The sequence below is a fragment of the Leptodactylus fuscus genome, chromosome 3, assembly GCF_031893055.1.
Source record: "Leptodactylus fuscus isolate aLepFus1 chromosome 3, aLepFus1.hap2, whole genome shotgun sequence".
Taxonomy (NCBI): Eukaryota; Metazoa; Chordata; class Amphibia; order Anura; family Leptodactylidae; genus Leptodactylus; species Leptodactylus fuscus.
This window is the reverse complement of record NC_134267.1, coordinates 211,524,910-211,545,645: the sequence shown is the minus strand read 5'-3', so window position 1 is coordinate 211,545,645 and position 20,736 is coordinate 211,524,910. Positions and strand designations below refer to the sequence as shown.

Genomic DNA, 20,736 nt, shown 5'->3' with positions numbered 1-20,736 from the left:
GTCAAAGCGGAAGTACCAGGTGCATCCATTCATTTCTATGGAGCGTGCTGTTCAGATCGGCTGATCCCAACAGTACTCACTCATCTCTAATACTATCCTGTCCCTGCCTCAGTCCCTATAAGTCTTTCACCCTATGTGACCGCTGAGAAGAACCAGAGGCTTCACCAGTCACTGGAGAAGGACCGGTGATGTATGTGGGTGCCAGGGAGAGGTGAGTATTTTTTTTTTTTTTTTTAAGTCACACCTTTCCCAGGACCCTTCATCTAATTCCTGGACAATCCCTTTAAGCTGAGATTAAACAATACTGAAAGTTTCTTGTGTTCTTTTTGTGGCTTACCATTCACTTTCATCATCGAGGATGAATATCAGCTTGAGAACCACTACTATTATAGCCATAGCTTGTATGTCATATGGGATAAATCTTTTCCTTTTGCGGCGAGGATTATATGTCAAAATATTTGCTTCGTCCAGCTTGGTCTTCTCTGCCACAAAGCAAGTCCAGCCATGCAGCTCATCTGATCAAGAAATAGAATAGTAAGTAAATATTAAAAAAATGACATGGCAAAAAGCAAAAAATAAAAATATAAAAAAAATTAGGAACACTGAAACAAGTAAAACCAGTATGAAGAAATCTTATTATTGCTTAATATTGCTTGTGGCTTTACTACAGGGGTAGGAATGTTTGGAGACTTCCTTTGCGGTGTTAGACTGTGCGCCTTGGTGGTTTCACGCACTTGGATGACAGCGACGATGTCACAGCTTCCCAATTTACAGTATAATACATACTTCTATATCAAAGCTGAAGTGAGGCATCGAGTGTATGCTGAATTCTACCTACATGGTCGGGTTGAAGTCATGAAGGCCAATACAAATCTATTAGAAATAATAATCTTCACATCACATTATAATATAATTTCTATATAAAGCATTGGTCTCAAGACCAGCTGGTTAAAAGCGGATGTCTCATAAGGAGACTCATTTTTAAATATGACCTTTTAAGGAATATAGACACCATGGAAGAAATAGTAGCGGCTCCCATTTCTGTGGATTGGATTTGTACTTGTATTACATGAACATTCATCTGAATGGTCACCATGTAATACTCCATTTTCCCTGCAATGGTCGCTACCGGGAAAATGCCTTGATGGAGGTGGCTTCTGCCAGAATTGTACACAAGTCTTATGGGAATCTGACAGGGCAATTTGGACCTTATGGACCAGGGAATTAATGTCCCAAATCACTTTGCCTTTCCATGCTCTTTGTGATTTAGTGTCTCAGTTCGACCCGACAAGTTCTCTTTAGTGCAGGGAACCGGAGATTTATGAAGAGTTGTGAGGTGTAATAAATCGGGCTGACGTGGAGACCCCTTAACCCACATCACTCCACTCACACAATGTGGAAGGTGGTGTGCCAATCAGGGTCTGTAGAGCAATTTTTTTGCATAAAAGGGCCTTACTCCAAATATGCTCCTCAATGGTGTCTCCGACATGTTCTATTTTTGTCCGATTAAATGGATGCCTCCATTAACTGAAGTCTGAGAGAGATCTGTGATGCCTCATCCGTTTTTTTGCATCCACGTTTTTCAGGGTTTATTTGAATGTGGCATGTAGTTACAGTAAAAAAATATGCAAATCTATTCTCCAGGATGTAATTAGGAGTACAGTGCCTATGTATGCTGCCCTCTAGGGACAGCCCTCTTAACATCATGAATGACTCAGTTAATAAGCCTACTGAACTGATGTGGAGTTTATTGCCAAATTAGTATTTCTAATCCAAAAGGAACAGATTCCCAGCTATGGACAGCGCTGTTTCGGTCTTTTGGGCCTCCTCAGCATAGCACAGGGATACTAACTTGGCAGTAGACCAGGGTCAGAGGAGAATCGTACACATTAGGGAGAGTGTGTACCTACATAGGCGTACGGAGACTTACAAGTCATTCCTGCTCCGCTAGGGATTCTGGGTAAAAAATATGCAAATCTATTCTTCAGGATGTAATTAGGAGAACAGTGCCTCTATATGTATGTATGACTTGTAAGTCTCCGTACGCCTATGTAGGCACACACTCTCCCTATTGTGTATGATTATCCCCTGACCCTGGTCTATAGTCTCTCACTCTGCCAAATTAGTATCCCTGCTCTATGCTGAGGAGGTCCAAAAGACCAAAACAGCGCTGTCCATAGCTGGGAATCTGTTCCTTTTGGAATAGAAATACTAATTTGGCAATAAACTCCACATCATGTCAATAGGCTTATTAACTGAATCATGCACGATGTTAAGGGGGCTGTCTCTAGAGGGCAGCATACAGAGGCACTGTTCTCCTAATTACATCCTGGAGAATAGATTTGCATATTTTTTACCCAGAATCCCTAGCGGAGCAGGAATGACTTGTAAGTCTCCGAACGCCTATGTAGGCACACACTCTCCCTAATGTAGTTACAGTAGGCAGAGTGACTTAGGAGTGGGCGGCTATTTCCAAACACATGGTCCAAGGTCAGAACCATTCCAGAACCCCTAGGCTTGGGGCCTAAAAACCCTGGAGGAAGTAACTTATAACAGACTCCGTGGAGAAGCCCCTTTAAGTATTATTTTCTAAGCATATACTGTAGGATTATTGAAAGAATGTTAGCAGACAGCCAAAGGGGTCAATTCTTAAAATTATTTTAATAATGTTATTAGAAAAAGGTTTGTAACAAATATAATACACTCTTCAAGGACAAGGAAACGGTCAGGTTACCAACAATATGTCAGACTCCCATGGACGCGCCATCAGTCACATTGGGGTAATGGCCCATGGGGATCATATATAACATGTCAGGAGCTGAACAACCTGTTTGTCACTCAAGAGCTGACCAATGTGTGCTGTAAACAAGCATAACATGCAGGCTATCACTTATCTCCTCACTGTAAGAAAAATTGCTTCCATTCCTACATTTCCAGTCTAACAAGAATCTCTACTACTACTGTACATACTTTGCAATATCCATTCGCACTGGTACTACATAGACTGTGCGCAAAACAAAACAATTCTCTGCTAGAGGGCAGAACCAACTTGCCCGAGGGGCTCGCAGGACGGGAAAATTCCCAGAACCCTCAATGCGGAAGAGCGTGCAGAATGTGTTTGCATTGCGGTTTATTAAACTGTATTAAATAAAAATGGAAATCTTTTATGTCATATGGCCACGTGACATAAGATGTCGCGCTTCCACTTGCGCCTAATACTAGTGAATGTTGTCAGACAGCTTTCCTTAGATCTCTTTCATTATGGTGTTCATCCTGGAAATCTTTTGCACTTGGAAGTTACAGTCACCCTTGTCAAAGGAGTCTGACATGGAAAAGGTTTGTAACTTGTTCATCCATTTTCAGGGGGAATCACAAAATTTGGTATACGGGTAGTACCGTACACACAGATGACCATGGTAGCCTACAGCTGACGTAGCTGGAACTGGAAATAACTCCAATCCCAGCCATTTAACCCCTTAGATGCTGGAGTCAAAAGCAACCACGGCATCTAAGTGGTAAGACAGAGGAAGAAGGCTAAGAAATGAGTGGGTCTTTCAGTAGTGACCTACTTACATCAATGGCAATTGGACCTTGCCAAACAGGATTGCAAGATGGTATGACCTTCCAAATGCTTAATAATGTAACCATGCAACATTAAGATTTCTCTATACAAAACTAAATAGATTTTACAATTCTGTACATGGCCTGTCATCACTGTCAAGCGAATTCAATGGTGCGGCACTGTGCACTACGGCCAAAGACACCCACATTACTCCTATATCTCAGACTAACATCATATGCAGGTACTTGCGTAACCACATGACAGGAGGCTGAGACATCGTTGTAGGTGACAGTCTCACGCAGATACATTTAAGATCACTTTTCCTTACTGAAAATTATTAATATTTTTCCCTTATTAACGTTTTTCTCTTTTCGATTGTCATTCAAAATTGTATTCAGCCAATTCTAAGCCTGGCCATATAGATTAGATAGCCATGGCCGATTGCTTATTCCATATCAATCCTGACTTCTCGGGTGAGTGATGTGTTCTAAATGGGATAGGGGAATAAGCCATTGTCACATGGTAGCTTATGTCCACAATAGCCATTGTGAGATCCTACATATATGGCATCATGGGGTAAGTTAGGGGGCTCTTCATACATATTAGGTGGGTGGACGACCCCTCTGAGATCGGCTGTATACATCTAACGTGTAAGGGTCTGCTTTATCTAACTGAATGAAAACATTCTGGTTGCCCCTATAGGCCTTGTCAAGTAGCTTTTCCAGACTCCTGAATGTACAATATATCTATAGAGACAGTGAGGATGAGCGAAAGTCATCATTAAAAATAAGCCATACCTGGCAGATTGACTTCCATCAGATACTTCATACAGAGCACATTGGGATGGTAATAGCAGCTCTCGATTATTGGAGGGAATCGAGGTAACTGTAATAATCGTCCGAGGTCACATGTCAACTTCAGAATATCATTGTATGCTGGGAAGTTCTGCAAAGATAAGAGTCCATTAAACACTCTTGTATTTTACTTACAATCCAACATAACGGTACAAGAAGAAGTAAAGGAACAAAGCAAAGAATTGCTAACGGTAGCGGGAAAACAGTCAACACTGAATGGGATAATAATATAACATATCTAAAGTAAAGTCATCGAAAGGTAACAAAATACTAACAAAACCAAAGCCAATGATCAACTAGTAGGATGAAAGAATACATAAAAGGATTGCACAGGTCTGCCTTCAGGAGATAAAATATATCTGAACCTCCTGTCCAATGCTGGTCACATTATAATTTATGATGTATTATCCAAATATCCCAGGTAATATATACCCCAGTAACACATACACTAATAATGCTTACCCCGGTGATACCCCCAGAAATATATACACTAGTAAGGCCTGGTTCACATCTGAATTCGGTATTCCCTTCGGGGAGTCGGCATGGGGACTTCTGAACAGAATACCAAACGCATTGATAAGCGGTGAGCACTGAAAGCACACAGACCCCATAGACTATAATGAGGTCCGTGTGTTTTCTGCGCGGTTTCCGCACGAGTCATGTGGAGAGGAAAGTGTACTTTTCTCTCCGCATGACTCATGTGGAGACCGCACGGAAAATACACGGATACGTTTATAGTCTAAGGGGTCCATGTGCTTGTATAAGCTCACCACTTGTCAATGCGTTTGTCTCCATGCGGACTACCCAAACAGAATACCGAACGCAGATGTGTACCAGGCTTCATAATACATACACTGTTAATACATACCCCAGTTACACATAAACCAGAAATACATACATTGGTTCAATCAATCAAGCATGAGGACATATGATGTGGTCGCCATGTCCGAAGCCCTGCTCAATCATGGTAGTTTTGTAGGAAAGTAGTCAGAAAAACTAGTATTTTACTGATATAGACCTTAGTTAGTTTGGGGTTTTAAGAGTCAGGTGGGCGGTTCATCTTGGTGATTGACAGGTATCTCTGTATGTATACTATACACAGGGAATGCTGTCAATCCCTTAGTAGGACCGCCCCCTGGACTCCTAAATCCAGAACAGACAGAGTTTTAGATGAATAAAATACAAGTTATACTGACTTTTTCCCCCCACAAATCTATAGACCAAGCAGGTTACCTCCCTATGCTCTATAACATGCCGTCAGCCATTAGTGAGACCACCCACTGGACTCCTAAGATCAGAACTGAAGTTTCGATCAATAAAATACAAGTTATACAGATTTTTTTTTTTTTTTGCAAACCTATACATCAATCTGCTCAGCTCCTCCTGCTGTATAACATGCTGCCTGTAGACCACGCTGCATATTGAATGTGACACTCCACTACGTCACTCTAAGGGCTAGTTTAGATAGACATATCATGGCATATAATCCCATCCCAGCCACGTATCTAATAATCCAAACTAGCAGCCTCATAGGGCTCTGTGCTGCAGCTGGTTTGGGTCATTCGGCCTGTGTTTGAGATAACTTGAGGCCATAATATAGCTGTCTGAATTGTTAGAAGAGACGGACACCATCTACGTTCGAGTCTTAAAAGAAACAGGGGTCAGGATTAATGTTAGGACCAGTATTTTGAATTTTTTAGATAACACTGTAACAATTTTGATCTAATTGTATCCATGTATAAATCAATTATAGAAGATCTCATTTGCTGGGACTTGTAGTTCGCCAGAGCTACATAAGCAAAGGCTAGAGATGACTTCTAGAGGGGGTCCCAGGTGCAGATTTGCAGGCGTTCTCTGATAGATCAGTTCTCTTATTCTAAGAAGACACTTTTAAGAACAAATTAATGTACCTGTCAAGTAAGGAGGCTACACCTAGTGCCTATACTTATAATCTACACCCACGCCACATAATCCTTAGCTTTTCAATGACGGGTACAGCTAATAACAAAAAAACCTGCCCTGTAATAAAGCAGTGCATTTACTAGAGAGACAGCCTGCCAGGATCAGGGGACAGGTATGAGTAATGAGCCTGCTGGAAACAATGTCAACTAATGCAATGTAAGCACAGGTCAGTAACCGGGTGGGGTGAATGGTGCGCCTTATTGCCGCCAGACCCCACTCAGTGGACAGCTTTTATTAGGATTATTATGTACTCAGCCTGTGCAGACAGAACTTCTGTAAAAATAGGAAACTTGTAAATGTTCTTCGTTTCATGTCAATAAGGCAGTGTTCACATGTCTGTCCTGAATTTCATTTTCATGTTCCGTCATATGAGTATATATACAGATATGACACTGTGATGGATCTCTCACGCGGCGCTTGACTGCCCCACCGTCAGTTCATGCGCAGGGTCGGAGGCTGCCCTCTTCTGGTCCATCATTGGAGCCATCAATATCCTCCCCCAACCTACCGAAACCCACAGATCTAAAAAATTGAATACCACCCATGGTATAGAGCAGTCTTTCTCAAAGTGGGCGATAACGCCCCCTTGTGGGCGCTGGAGGCCTATAGGGGGGCAGTAAAGGGCACAGAGAAGATTGGGGGGTGTTGAAGCGGTTTAGGGGGGCGATGGCTAATTTAAAGGGATGGTATCATAACAATTATTCTATCTATACTGCTTGTTAATGTGGATTTAAGACTTTTCCCAAATACACTGTTTCAGCAAAGCTGCTTTGTTTGTCCACTATCTTACTTTATTCACTTCATTATGGACACTAGCACCTGGCCCTCTGCTCATTGCTGAGGGAGCCACATGACGTAGCTCCCTGCTGTGTGGGGGCTGAGTGTACGGAGCCAGCCTGTGTCTGCACCACACATACACATCACATACACATCACCTAGCTCCCTGCTGTGAGATAGAGGGGGGGGGGGTGGAATAAGTGCTGCTTTCTTATATAAAGCAGTCTAAATCCTACTGGGCTAAAGGACCTGGTCTCTCTGTTCACTAGGATAAAGCTTTATTATATAGAGCAGGCTGCTTGAGGGCAGAGGAGCCAGGTCCTTTAGGAAACTCCGTACAAGGTAAATCCAAGTCTTATTTTCACATGACACACATAATTTAATTATTAACATAATGACTGCGATTGTGATTCTTAAGATGTAGTAAAGTAAAAAAAAATTGGGGGGGCTCTAGAAAATAATTAATTCTTGAAGTGGGCGGTAGACAAAATAAGTTTGAGAACCTCTGGTATAGAGCATGACTACAGAATCAGGCTACAAAGAATCTAAAGGATAGGTTATCAATTATTTAGGGTGGACTCTGGACAATTCTCATACTGATGACGTATTCCCAGGACCTGACAATGGGGGCGCAACACCCAGAACCCACTACTCTGATGGAAACAGAAGTCACTGACTGCAGTTTAAATGGGAGCAGAGCTGCGGTACTGAAGCATGGCCGCTATACATCGAACAATGTCTTCTACATCTACAACCAGTGTAGTATTTGGATGCAGCCAGAATAGCCGTTGAATCAGAGTCAAGATGTCGGCTCCCTGATCAGACACTGATGGCAGATCCTGATAGGTTATCATTATAAAAACAGCCTGGAGTCCCGTACAACCCCTTTAAATAATGTAATATTATAACGATATGACAATGAATATTTCACTGGCTCTGTCATTTTTGACTTCCTTATCATCCAGAGAAGGGTCATGTAAATGATTTGCATGATTCAAGTTTCCTAACTTTTGTCTGGATGACTCATACTTCAATGGAAGTGAATGGGAAAAGCTCTGCAATATTTGCACAATTGACTTGGTCTCTATTCACACTGCACTGTAACCGGGTTTGACCATCGCACAACTGCAGGTTTGAAATGCAGATGCAGTCAATATAAAAACAGAATTTAAAGAATTATTTTAAGTCCTATTAAGGGCTATTGTCACCATAAGCACCCGTCACAAGGGTTGACTGAGCAGGACAAAGATTGGGAAGAGACAGTCCTAGGAGCGCCCGTCATTGCCGGTAACTGGCCTGATAAATGACCAGTGTAAGGGGGCCTGCGCTACCCTCACCCTAATCTGCACCTGTGCCTTATTCATGTACAGATGCTGCATCAGCACTGACCAATATCAAGAGACAAATGTGATTGTTTGTGTTAATAAAAAGTTGTACAATTTTCCAATATACTTTCTGTATCATTTTCTCAGGGTGTTCGAGATCTCTGCTTGCTGTCATTTGCTCTGCTTACTCCCAGTAGATAAAAATCAGTCCATGGTCATGTGATATACGGTCCATGGTCATGTGATATACGGTCCATGGTCATGTGACATACGGTCCATGGTCATGCGACATACGGTCCATGGTCATGCGACATACGGTCCATGGTCATGCGATATACGGTCCATGGTCATATGATATACGGTCCATGGTCATGTGACATACGGTCCATGGTCATGCGACATACGGTCCATGGTCATGCGACATACGGTCCATGGTCATGCGACATACGGTCCATGGTCATGCGACATACGGTCCATGGTCATGCGACATACGGTCCATGGTCATGTGACATACGGTCCATGGTCATGCGATATACGGTCCATGGTCATGCGATATACGGTCCATGGTCATGTGATATACGGTCCATGGTCATGTGATGGACACACAGTTGCACAGCTCATTACCAGGCAGATGTCTGATTACTATGCTGTGACTGTAACGAGCTGTGCACCTGTGTATCTATCACACGACCATAGACTGTAGGTCACACGACCATGGAGTATAGAGCACATGACCATGGACTACATATCAGGAGAATGGACCATATCTAAGGACAATGAATGACAGCAAGCAGAGATCTAGAAAATTGAGGAATTGATACAGAATATATATATATATATATATATATATATATATATATATATATATATATATATACACACACACACACACACACACATATATGTGCCTCTTAATATTGGTCTGAAACTGGACAACCTCTCTAAAATTGTATCCACTCTGATCATCAGTTCCTTACGGTTTTTGAGTTTTCCTCTTGATATTAAGCACACATACTTGGAGTATAGTCACACCATACGGTCAAATTGTGATTCACCAATACACAATTGTAGAACTGCAGTTCTGCTGTGCTTTTGTGGTAACCATTGCTATAAACCAAAATTTGCGAATACAACCCTGTGTGAATACACCGTCAGTGGCTGAAATTCCATGCAGATCATGTCCTGCTGTAACAGGTGCACAGCTTGTTACAATAGAGTCCTGATACATTGCTATGAGCCCTGTAAGGGCAGTATATGATGAAGGCTTTGGCTCTACACGTTCCCATACGGTAGGCCACAATATGATTTGCCATATTTGATCTCTTGTATGGTATTGTGTCCCCCGGTTATTCATTGCCTCTGCGTTACTTTCTCAGACTTTTCAGTGAACAGCTGTATTTCGGGACAATGTGTATTGAGGATATTATAGACAGAATACAACCTGCTTTATTTCTGCTTTCTAAACGATAGAATAAAAAATAAAAAAAAACACATGAGCTTTTGTCCTTCCCATAAGGGCAGGCTATAGACTGCAGATACACAGGCCTATGGAGCTGTACTATGGTAATTCTATAGTGAACCGGCGGAGCTGAAAGCAGAATATGCCCTGTGACATGCTGGGAAAAATTGTTTTATAGAAATCTCACAAAATGTAGCCGGGTTTTGTGTTCTCGATTAGGTCATACCTGAGACAGGTAAGGACAAGCTAGAGTTTCTGTTACACAAGAGATTACTCCCAAGTATAACCTGAGCACAATGAGCTTCCCAAACACCTACTTCCTGCTACTATGGAAAGGGAGCGCCTCGCCCATGCCGACAGTGGGCTTACCAAATGCATTTCACAGAAACTCACCGTCAATGGAAAGAAGCCAGCTGGGGACTACGTGAATATTGTGCTCACTGACTAGGAGACATTGGGCAGCGACCACCACTAGTTATAGATTTAGGCTGAGGCCCAACATTACAGAAAAACTGTGTATTTTGTTACAGATTTTGGTGTGTTTTTTTTTTTTTTGTAGCCAAAGCCAGGAGTGGATTGAGCAGAAGGGCGAAGTATAAAATATATTTCCCATTACTTTTGTAGTCACTCTAGGGTATAGCTTGAAAACCGCAGCAAAATCTGCAACAAAATAAGCAGCTTTTCCAAACATAGGGCCTCAGCCTTAAAGAGGATCTGAAATCTCTTCTGACATGTCTTTTTTAGTGATTATGTGCATTTTATTCTGGAGCGTATTTTCTTAGACCTCTGTGCAATACTGGTCCTCTGTTATTCCTCCTGGAAATTTATGACTATACTGAGAGCTGGGAGTTACCAGTTGAAGGGGTGTCCCTGCAAACTCTCATACTGCCCAATCAGAGCTAAGAGGGCAGACTCTGTAGGGACACCAGATCAAAGTTAACACCCTGTTGTCTATTAACTCATAAACGTTTAGGAGGAATAACAGAGGAACAGTATATACAGTGATAAAAACAAACTGATGCCTTGGACCCCCAAATATTAGCTGCAGCTCTCGGGTGAGCCCGGCCTCTGCTTCACAGAACAGTGACGCCTATTGGTCAAATGGCCTGTTTGCGCCTTAATCCCATTCAAATAGACAGGACCAAGTCGGAATACCAAGTGCAACCACTGTACAATGTACGGCACAATGTCTGATATTCAGTATTTAGGGAGGAGGCCGAAGTATTTCCCCAAAGGCTGAGGGTCTCAGGTTTTGGACCCTTATTGATCTATTATTAATGACCTATCCTAGGGATAGGATATCACCAGCCCCAAAGATGGCAGGGCCCCACACGCCGTGATTTTGGTGCAGCACAGACACCTAGCCAAAAAACTTTGGTGTTTTACAGTCCCTGTAAAGTGGATGGGATTCTGGCTAATCCAATCTACACATTGCAGAAAAATACCTGCAACGGACACTATGCGATTTCAAAAACCGTTGCGTTTTTTGGAATTCGCAGCACGTCAATTATATACCTACGGAAATGCTGGCAGTTTCCCAAAAGGTATAATTGAAGCAGAAAGGAAAATTCTGTGGACTTTCCGTGAAAAATGTGGTGGGAAAAACCGTGTCCGCGTCGCTTTTACGCTGCAGCCCCAGTGCAATGTCATAGCAATGCACATATAGGGGATCTTTGATCACTTAATTTCTTTATAGCAGTCTGCATGAGACCTAGCAATGAAACCAAGCTTAATGTAATCCTCAAGGAGATCCCTACACATTTAACACTGGATGATTTGAGGGTCAAACCTGGATGCAGAAGGAAACCATCATTATGTTGCAATTGACGGATGTCTTTCAATGTTATACGTAAGAACTGGGCTGCTCCTTTGAGACAGGAATTAAAGGTACAATGAATAGCGCAGAGTTCACTGCACTTACAATAATACAGAACAGGCTAGTCAACATTTCTATCATGTCTCATAAACATTCCAAATACCTACAGAGCCTGTAAGCCAGCGTAACCTTTACTGTATGGCAGACTCCATATAGACCATTACAGTCAGCATCCTCCTTCTGATATATCTTTATAGTGCTCGGAGATTTGTAGAGTGTGGATTTATAACACGGCAATATGGCCGCTTGCAGTTTCCACTAGCGGGAGCTTATTGCATATTGTGTCATTACTGGGTATACTGCAGAACCTGAATACAGAAAGCTCCCTCTAGTGGCAATCACAATTTTATTATTTCAAGGGATTTCTGGCCCCATAGTGGTTTTTACATTGATGTCCCATCCACAGGATAGGTCATCAGTATCTGATGGGTAGGGGTCTGCACCCAGACCCTGCACCAATAAGCTGGTCCTGGACTGGAAGCTGGAGTACATTGGTATACAGTGGAACGGCACTGAATGCAGCCGAATTATTGCATGGTCCAAGTATGAGACCCCACTGATCAGATAATGATTACCTATGGCCAATGTGCCCATAAACTGCAGCTTGGGTCCAAGGGACTCTCAGGATGGTAGCACTTCTGTGAGTGATCTTTACAATGATAACTAGCTAAAGATCTGCAGACATGTAACTCTCCCCTATGATGTACTAGACTGAGAATTGGCACTTGTTTAACCCCTTAAGCACAGTATATAGTTATTGCTCAGGCACGGCATTCATCACAATCACTTACGCTGCTGGTTCTACAAGTCCGGCTCGTGAAATGTGTAAAACTGGACAGTTCTCTGTTAGGAAAACAATTACTGTGGTTACGGTTCAATGAAATATGTTCGAGACAAAGGAGTTCATCAAAAAACTGGAAAGTCCAGAACCAGCAAGAGAAAGCTTCCAGTCATATCATCATATATTGTATGTGCATGCATGTGTGACGCCAACAGCACATGCTATACGGGTATGAAGAAGAAATACCTGCTGTCTGCAAGGACTGGAAATTCAGATTATTCGCAGTAAATATGAAAAAAAAAAACATATGTGTCATTATGTAACTGTGAAGTAGTGCGCACACCAAGAACAGCAGGACAAGCAAAGGAAGAAGGAATACAGAACATGGAAGGGTCGCCCACTCCTTACAATCCCATTCTGCGATCATTGGAGGTTGTTGTATTGTTGGGACCCTCCAGTGCTCTCCAGGGGAACTAAACAGCAGCTGCTTCATTCTCTTGCAGCGCCACCGTAAGGGAAATGGATAGAGAGAGAATATACAGAAAACGGTTTGCATTTTAGGATCCTGCTTTGGTAAAATAAGATTTTCTCTACTAAGAAAAAGCCCCAAAGAGGAAAAGCAAGAGAGGAAACAGAGAACAGTGACATAGCGGCCCCCATGTAGAATAATGTCCCCTACACTAATAAAATGTAAGAATCTCACATACATGGGGATTTCCTAACAATTTTGGGTTCAGGAAATGAATGTTTGTGGGATTTTTTTTAATCCAAAATTTTTTGGGAGTTCTTTACAAATGAACTACAACTATACTTTGGAGTCTCTTCAAACTCTCGGAGTAGAATTAGCAGGAGGTGAAGAAACATAAGAAACAGTGTTACCTCCCCTGTGGTCCAGCGCTGGTCCCAGACGTCACCTCTGGAAGTCGGAGGAGTACGGGAAGCAGTGCCGGAGGTCGGGCCACAGGGGAGGTGAGTAACACTGTTTTTATGTTTGATCAACTCCCCTAGGTGTCACATGTTTATATTCTGAAGGTTCCTTCACCCCCTTATTGTCACCCTGATTCGGTCTTAACTTGACGACTATAACTCACTAAACTCTCCCCTATACAATCTATTCCGAATGCAACGGCCAGGCCCATCTATCAGTCTAGACGTTACACCAATGCCACCAGGCTGTGCCACTTACTACATTGGCTGCCTATTCACAAATATTATTACCCTCATCCACAAGGCTCTCCATAATGTTGCACCTCCCTAAATTTCCTCCCTTATATCAACCAACCCGTGCTCTCCATTCTGACCTAAGACTAACATCCTCTATTATCAGAACGCTCGTATACAAGATTTCTCCTGAGTTGCACCACTTCTCTGGAATGCTCTACCCCGGACAATCAGATGAATTCAATTTCTACAGCTTCAAGCACATCTTAAAGACACAGCTCTTCAGGCAGGCCTATCACATCTAAACCTTTCTGCAGCTACGCTCCCTAAACCTAACCCTCCTCTGTTCACCCCCACATTATCCCACGGGACATGATGCCTTTATGGGAATGTAACCGTGTATACCCCAGACACTTTGGATCTGTACATAAAAGGACACGGCTGGTGACGGCTCATAAAGCTTTACTTATTTGTATGACTATAGTAACCTTAGGGGGATATCGTCACTCCTTGGGGAGAGACCACCATATAGGTGTGTGGAGACTTATTAAGCCTTTAGCACTCCACTTTGCAAGGGGGCGCTCACTGGAATGTGCAAGCCTGTCTTCCCTGATGTAATTAGGAAGACAGAATTTCAGTGATATAGCCCAATAAAGGCTGCTCCCTTTAGCATCATGCTCGACCTTCCAAGAGGCCTTTGTTTTGCAATGATGCTGGGATTATTACCAGGTATAGTCTCTCAACCGAGGACGGCCGTTTTGATGTTATTGCATCTCGTCAGCCCGGTGTAGAGAACACTAACCTGGTAGAGGTGAGAGGCTTAGACAGGGTTAGGGGGATATCGTCACTCCTTGGGGAGAGACCACCATAGTCAACTATAGTCAACCTAGTAACCTTAGTCAAAAAATGGCTGCTACACTGTATAAGCAATGCTACCTACTATGCTGCCCCTGCTACCTCTTCTCATAGACTGTAAGCAGGGCCCTACTGTGTGAATTGATGTATTACTGTGTAATGTCATTTTGTCTATACATGTACACTACAATTTGTAACCTGCTGCGGAATATGTTGGCGCTGTATAAATAAAATGTATTATTATAAATGACTAGCTTTTACCCGCGACTTCGTCTGCGGTGATTTGAGAATTGGGCGGACACAGACGTGTGAAACTGTAAAAGTGCTTTAAAAAGTTTGGTGGGCTAGCAAATGTGATGTGATGTGTTGTATTGTGTATGTCATGATACAGACAATGTGATGTGTTGTATTGTGTATGTCGTGATACAGACAATGTGATGTGTTGTATTGTGTATGTCGTGATACAGACAATGTGATGTGTTGTATTGTGTATGTTGTGATACAGACAATGTGATGTGTTGTATTGTATTGTGTCAGACAATGTGATGTGTTGTATTGTGTCAGACAATGTGATGTGTTGTATTGTGTATGTTGTGATACAGACAATGTGATGTGTTGTATTGTGTCAGACAATGTGATGTGTTGTATTGTGTATGTCGTGATACAGACAATGTGATGTGTTGTATAGTGGAAAGCTATATGTAAATGTGAGTGAGTAGAGTGAGGGATACTCCTGAGGTGACAGTAAGGAGTGTGCAGGCAGGTTGAGGCAGGAAATGCCAGGCAGTGTGTGTGAGTGTGTATGTAGGGATACAGACAATGTGATGTGTTGTGTATGTAGTGATACAGACAATGTGATGTGTTTTGTGTGCGCGTAGAGTGAGGGCTACTCCTGAGGTGACAGTAAGGAGTGTGCAGGCAGGTTGAGGCAGGAAATGCCAGGCAGTGTGTGTGAGTCTATAGCTGGGGCTAGGAGTCCTGCTTTTGTGAGTCTCCTGCTACGAAGCCATGTTGTTTAGTGGCACCAAAAGTAGCCTGTGACTCAATCCTAAGGGAAAACTATGTTTGTGGAAAATTGCCACCAAATCCGTCCAGGCGTTTTAGCGTGATTGAGGAACAAACATCCAAACTCACAAACATCCAAAAACACAAACTTTCACATTTATAATATTAGTAGGATTACTGTATATATTTGAATTGTTTAAAGGTAAGTTCACACCCTCCGTTTGCACAGAGGACTTTTCTCTCCGATGGTATCAGTATAAATAGGCGGACATATGGCGTACGCCATTAAAGTCTATGGGGTCCGTGGGTACCTGCTATTTTAGCAGTCGGGCTCTTCATTGTCAGGTCCCTCAGCGGACCCAAATAACCGAGAGCAAGGCGCAGGTGTGAACCTAGCCTCAGTCTTTTCACTTATTTTCTGCACCTCCTGTGGAAAGACCAAGGAAAACAATTTTGGACGGTGTCCTCATACATAACAATACAGGTTATTCAATGCTGCTATTCACCTGTGTTTCTAAGCAACAAACAGCTGAGGCCCCCTAGTGGTGTGTTTTCATGGAACAACCGTGAAGTGGTGTAATTGTTATACATATCAGAGACGTCTTAAAAATACCACAAAGATTAAGGAGATAAAAGGCGGTCCGAGGTTTTTAGGGCACTGATGTGCAGATAATTCATTGCCGGCAATCTCAAGTACCAGCGCCAATAATCCATTCCCAAATAACAAGCCTGATGTGCAATTTAAAGGGATTGTCCAGACAAAAATGTGACTACTGAGGCCATTCAGCAGCTTCAGCGGGACTCAGGAAGAGACCTGTGAGAAGACGCTGGAACAGAAGGACCGGAACGTGCCAGGAGGACACCGGAAGCATCGGGGACAGGGGAGTATCATAATTTTTTTCCCCTTCTCCAGTTGTCAAGGATTAAAGGGATCCTATCATTAAAAGTCAATTTTTTTGTCCCTAACACGTAGGAATAGCCTTAAGAAAGGCTATTCTTCTCCTACCTTTAGATGTCTTTTTCGCCGCCGTTCCGTAGAAATCCTGGTTTTCGTCGGTATGCAAAGAGGCTGGCTTCAAACTTCAAGGTCTCAGGCAAAGCCGACTGCACATGCCTGCCGGCCACAAGAAAATGGCTGCTTACACAGTATCGTAAGCGGACAATGTCTTGTGGCCGGCAGGCATGGGCAGTCGGCTGCCTGAGGCCTAGAAGTTTGAAGCCACCGCCGGAAGAAGACGCGAAGAGAGCCCGTTCCTGAAGAAGATGGAGGCGGCGCTGGAGAGTTCTCTCGCAGCTTTGGGGACGCCCCCAGTGCTGTTTGAACACTGAGGACTGCCCCCAGTGCTGCGAGAGAATTCATTTGCATACCAAAGAAGATCGGGATCTCTACGGAACGGTGGCGCGGAGAAGCCTTTCTTAAGGATATTCCTACGTGTTAGTTAGAAAAAAAGGGTATCCAATGATCGGATCCCTTTAATCGCTATCCCTGGATACCCTTGGCTTTGGGGTCATCCCACCAATAGACATAAGCTGGGGATGTCCCCATTGCTGCTTTGCATGATGACAGGAATGCTCCTACTCAAAAACTGAACAGACGAAAAATGGATGATATTTAAAGGGGTTTTCCAGCCTAAAAATATTGTTGACCAATCCTAAGGATAGGTCATCGGTATCAGATTGGTGAGGGATTGACACCAGGCATCCCAATCAATCAGCTGTTCTCAGAAGAGAATGGAACAGGAAGCAGACAGCTCCGTTCTCTGTGTAGTGGCCAGACCAGGTTATTGCACATTAGCTTCCATTCCTCTGCTTGAAGGATAAATTGCAGTGGTTCCGTTTATCCACTACAGTACAGAACTGATACCTGTGGGTCGGCGAGAATTGTCCTTAATGGCAAAACCCCTTTAAGAAACTGCAGAGATTGGGTGAGTACTGCACAATGAATACCAACCACAGTGCTGTACTTTGTATAGGGCTGTGTTTGGTATTGCAGTTCAGCCCCATTGCCTTGAATGGTACTGAGCTACAGACAGACTACAAATGAATATGACTTCATCAACCTCACCCAAGCAGCGGATCTATGTGTGTCCCAGGTGTTGGACCCCAGCAATAAGATATGGATGACTGAACGTAAGGATGTCAACAATATGTAATTTCTAGAGGTTATACAAGATTACAAAAGTGTTTCAAGCAATGCCACACCTATAGGTTTGTGTACGGCATTGCAACTCTGCTCTGTTCATTCCAGTAGTACGGAGTTGCAAAATGATGACGATGATAGTGCTAGAAAAGGGTTGTGTAGTGAAAAAAATCCCTAACAATTCTGATAAATGAACAGGACGAGCTGCAGTACCATTTCTGACCACTACACGCTGTATGGAGCTAAGTCAGCTTTCTAAGCCGATTGGTGGGGGTGCCAGAATTCAGACCTTTACCAAACTGATATTTATTGATGGCCTACCCTTAGGTTAGGTCCTCAACATTCGAAACCCACTATAATGGGAATCCTTTTTTTCTGAATAGTAAAAAAAGACAATAACAATTATCTAAAACTGAACAATCCCTTTAAGTTTGTACAAGTTCCTCAGATAGTCCACAACAGCATCATCCACGGAAAAACTCCCACTTGTAATTGAAGAAACAGATAACCACTCTTCTTAAAGACAAATATATTAAAACATGGAGAGCGTAGGATCACTCAGTGACGACTCCACATTGAGACGCTAGATGTTGGCCTGCAAACAGCCGCCGTGTGCCCAATGCTGACAGATCCCTGGTCACATACATTTTCCACAGCTGGAGAACAAACACGAAGTCTTATGTCATGTGACCTGCGACGTCTGGCGGTGGGTACGGGGCATGGGTGTCTGGTTACTGTGCAAATGACAGCGATTCAGGAATATTCCAGGCTTTCAGGGCTCCTTTATGCTGGCCTATCATTTCATCAGACATCCCGGCATGTTTTCTCAGGCCTCCCGCTGTTTATACTGGTGTAAATATTTAACAAGGATAATAATCTTATAGCTTAGTGCCGTCTTTGTACGCAGGGACACGATCTACCCAGACTCCTGGGAAGAAGCATGGTAAAATACATAGAGATAAGAATTAGAGCTCATAACCATGGCACGGTGCATCTACTCCGCAAACAAAGCTGAACTAATGCAATATACACCCATCAGCCACCTGCTTAAAGGGATTCAACCATTAAAATGAAAATGTTGCTCCCTAATACGTAAGAATAGCCTTAAGAAAGGCTATTCTTCTCTGCACCGCCGTTCCATAGATATCCCGGTTTTCTTTAGTATGCTAATGAGTTCTCTTGCAGCACTGGGGGCGGACCCCAGCGCTCAAACAGCACAGGAAGCGTTCCCAACGCTGCGAGAGTAATCTCCAGTGACGGCCTCTGTCTTCTTTTGGCAAGCCCTCTCCGCGAAGTCTTCTTCCAATGGCATGCATACGCACACATGATCATATTGTGTAAGCGGCCACAGGAAAATGGCCACAGACATGCACAGTCGGCTGCTCTCACCAATGGCATACGTGCCATTTAAAGCCAGAAGAAGCGGAATCGGAAGATGATGTCGCAGAGAGGGCGTGCCAGAAGAAAACAGGTCAGCCACACTAAGATCTGGCGAATTCGGAGGCAAAGTCAACACCCTGAACACTTTCTCATGTTCCTCAAACCAATGAGCAAATTTTATGTAGGTGGTACATAGTAAGGCTAAGTTCATACCTGCACCTGGATTCCGTTCACCGATTCAGTCTTGCAAGCAAGTATTGTTCTTTCCCCTTTTTTAGGGCGAAATCCGGATGGAAACCTGACTGACTCCATTATAGTCTATGGGGTCCGCTGGTTTATGTGGATAACCGTTTTTCAAGCAGATTGGGTTTCCATATTTCGGGTTCTCACGCGGATCCAAAGATCGAAAACCCGAACGTAGGTGAGAACATAGCACAGCATTCATATGAATGTCTGGAACCAAAATTTCCTAGCCCAAAGCATCACATTGCTTCCATCAGCGCCTTCTTCCCATAGTGCACCCTTGATGCAATCTCTTTCTCTGCTGTCCATCATGGTCTTTTACAACTTTTCTAAGATAGTCACCACCTTTTAGTGGCAATGTCCACTACAGGAGCCCTTCAGCAGGACCAGACTAGCTAACCTTCACTGCCTATCTGCTTCAACGAACCTTGGGTGCCCATAACCCTGTCACCCATTCCCCAGTTGTCCTCTTTGGACAGCTTTTGATAGGTACTAACCACTACATACCAGGAACACCTAACAAGACCTACCATTTTGGAGATGTTCAGGCTTTCATAATATGGCTCTTGTCAAGGTCACTCAGATCCTTCAGCTCCTCCATTTTTATTGCTTCCAACACATCAACCTCAAGAACAGACTGTTCACTTGCTGCTTAATATATCCCATTCCTTAAGTCCAGAAGCACAAGGAAAAATACAGTCCATACATTGGATGGATGACCTGGCCCAAACCAGTCAGGAAACCTTGCTTTATAGTGATCTATAGTCCCTGCCCAATATCCCGACGGAAACTGGCCAACAGACAGATTTCCCCGGCCCGGATTTCATTGTATGCATGGGGTCTGAGAGCTCATGTGCGCTAAAACTGAAGGTCACCATGCCAAGGCAAACAAAGTAAGCATAGAGGGACAAGACTAAAGTATAGTTTGCCTGTATACAGATCACTAGTCAGACGGCACATAATAGATTGGGCACCATGTTGGGGAGGAGGCGATGTATAGATGATATAATAAAGAACACATAGCTATGCAAACTGACCTACACACCGGCTGCACAGCACCTTCACAGCCAAGACCCATTTCCATTGTCTGCGACCTGAAATACATGGCATAAAGGATCCTTTTGTTCCCGTTCTCTTTATTTATCATCCATTAGTCAGGAAATAGCTCAGCGTTATATTGGCTTTTTGTCTCTTAATACCTGGATATGCTTTTATTTGCCATACGAGGCTTCAAAGGTTTTTTTTTCATGTTTTTAATGCCCTTTTAAAACCTCGACTACACTTAGATCATGATCAGCTCCAATTGTCTAAGCCTTTCATCAACTGACTAGACAGCTATATTACCCAGCGTGGGCA

At 43.2% G+C, this 20,736-nt stretch overlaps 1 protein-coding gene across 1 annotated transcript in view; it reads right to left on the bottom strand.

Annotated features, from left to right (window-relative positions):
• Positions 1-20,736, bottom strand: part of TAF1B (TATA-box binding protein associated factor, RNA polymerase I subunit B) — a 65,456-nt gene that overhangs the window by 21,878 nt on the left and 22,842 nt on the right. Inside the window, exons 9-10 of the mRNA XM_075269600.1 lie at positions 4,360-4,507; positions 338-515 (exon numbers count right to left, since the gene is read on the bottom strand). Of these exons, the coding sequence (XP_075125701.1) occupies positions 338-515; positions 4,360-4,507 (326 nt within the window). The remainder of the gene's footprint in view (positions 1-337; positions 516-4,359; positions 4,508-20,736) is intronic.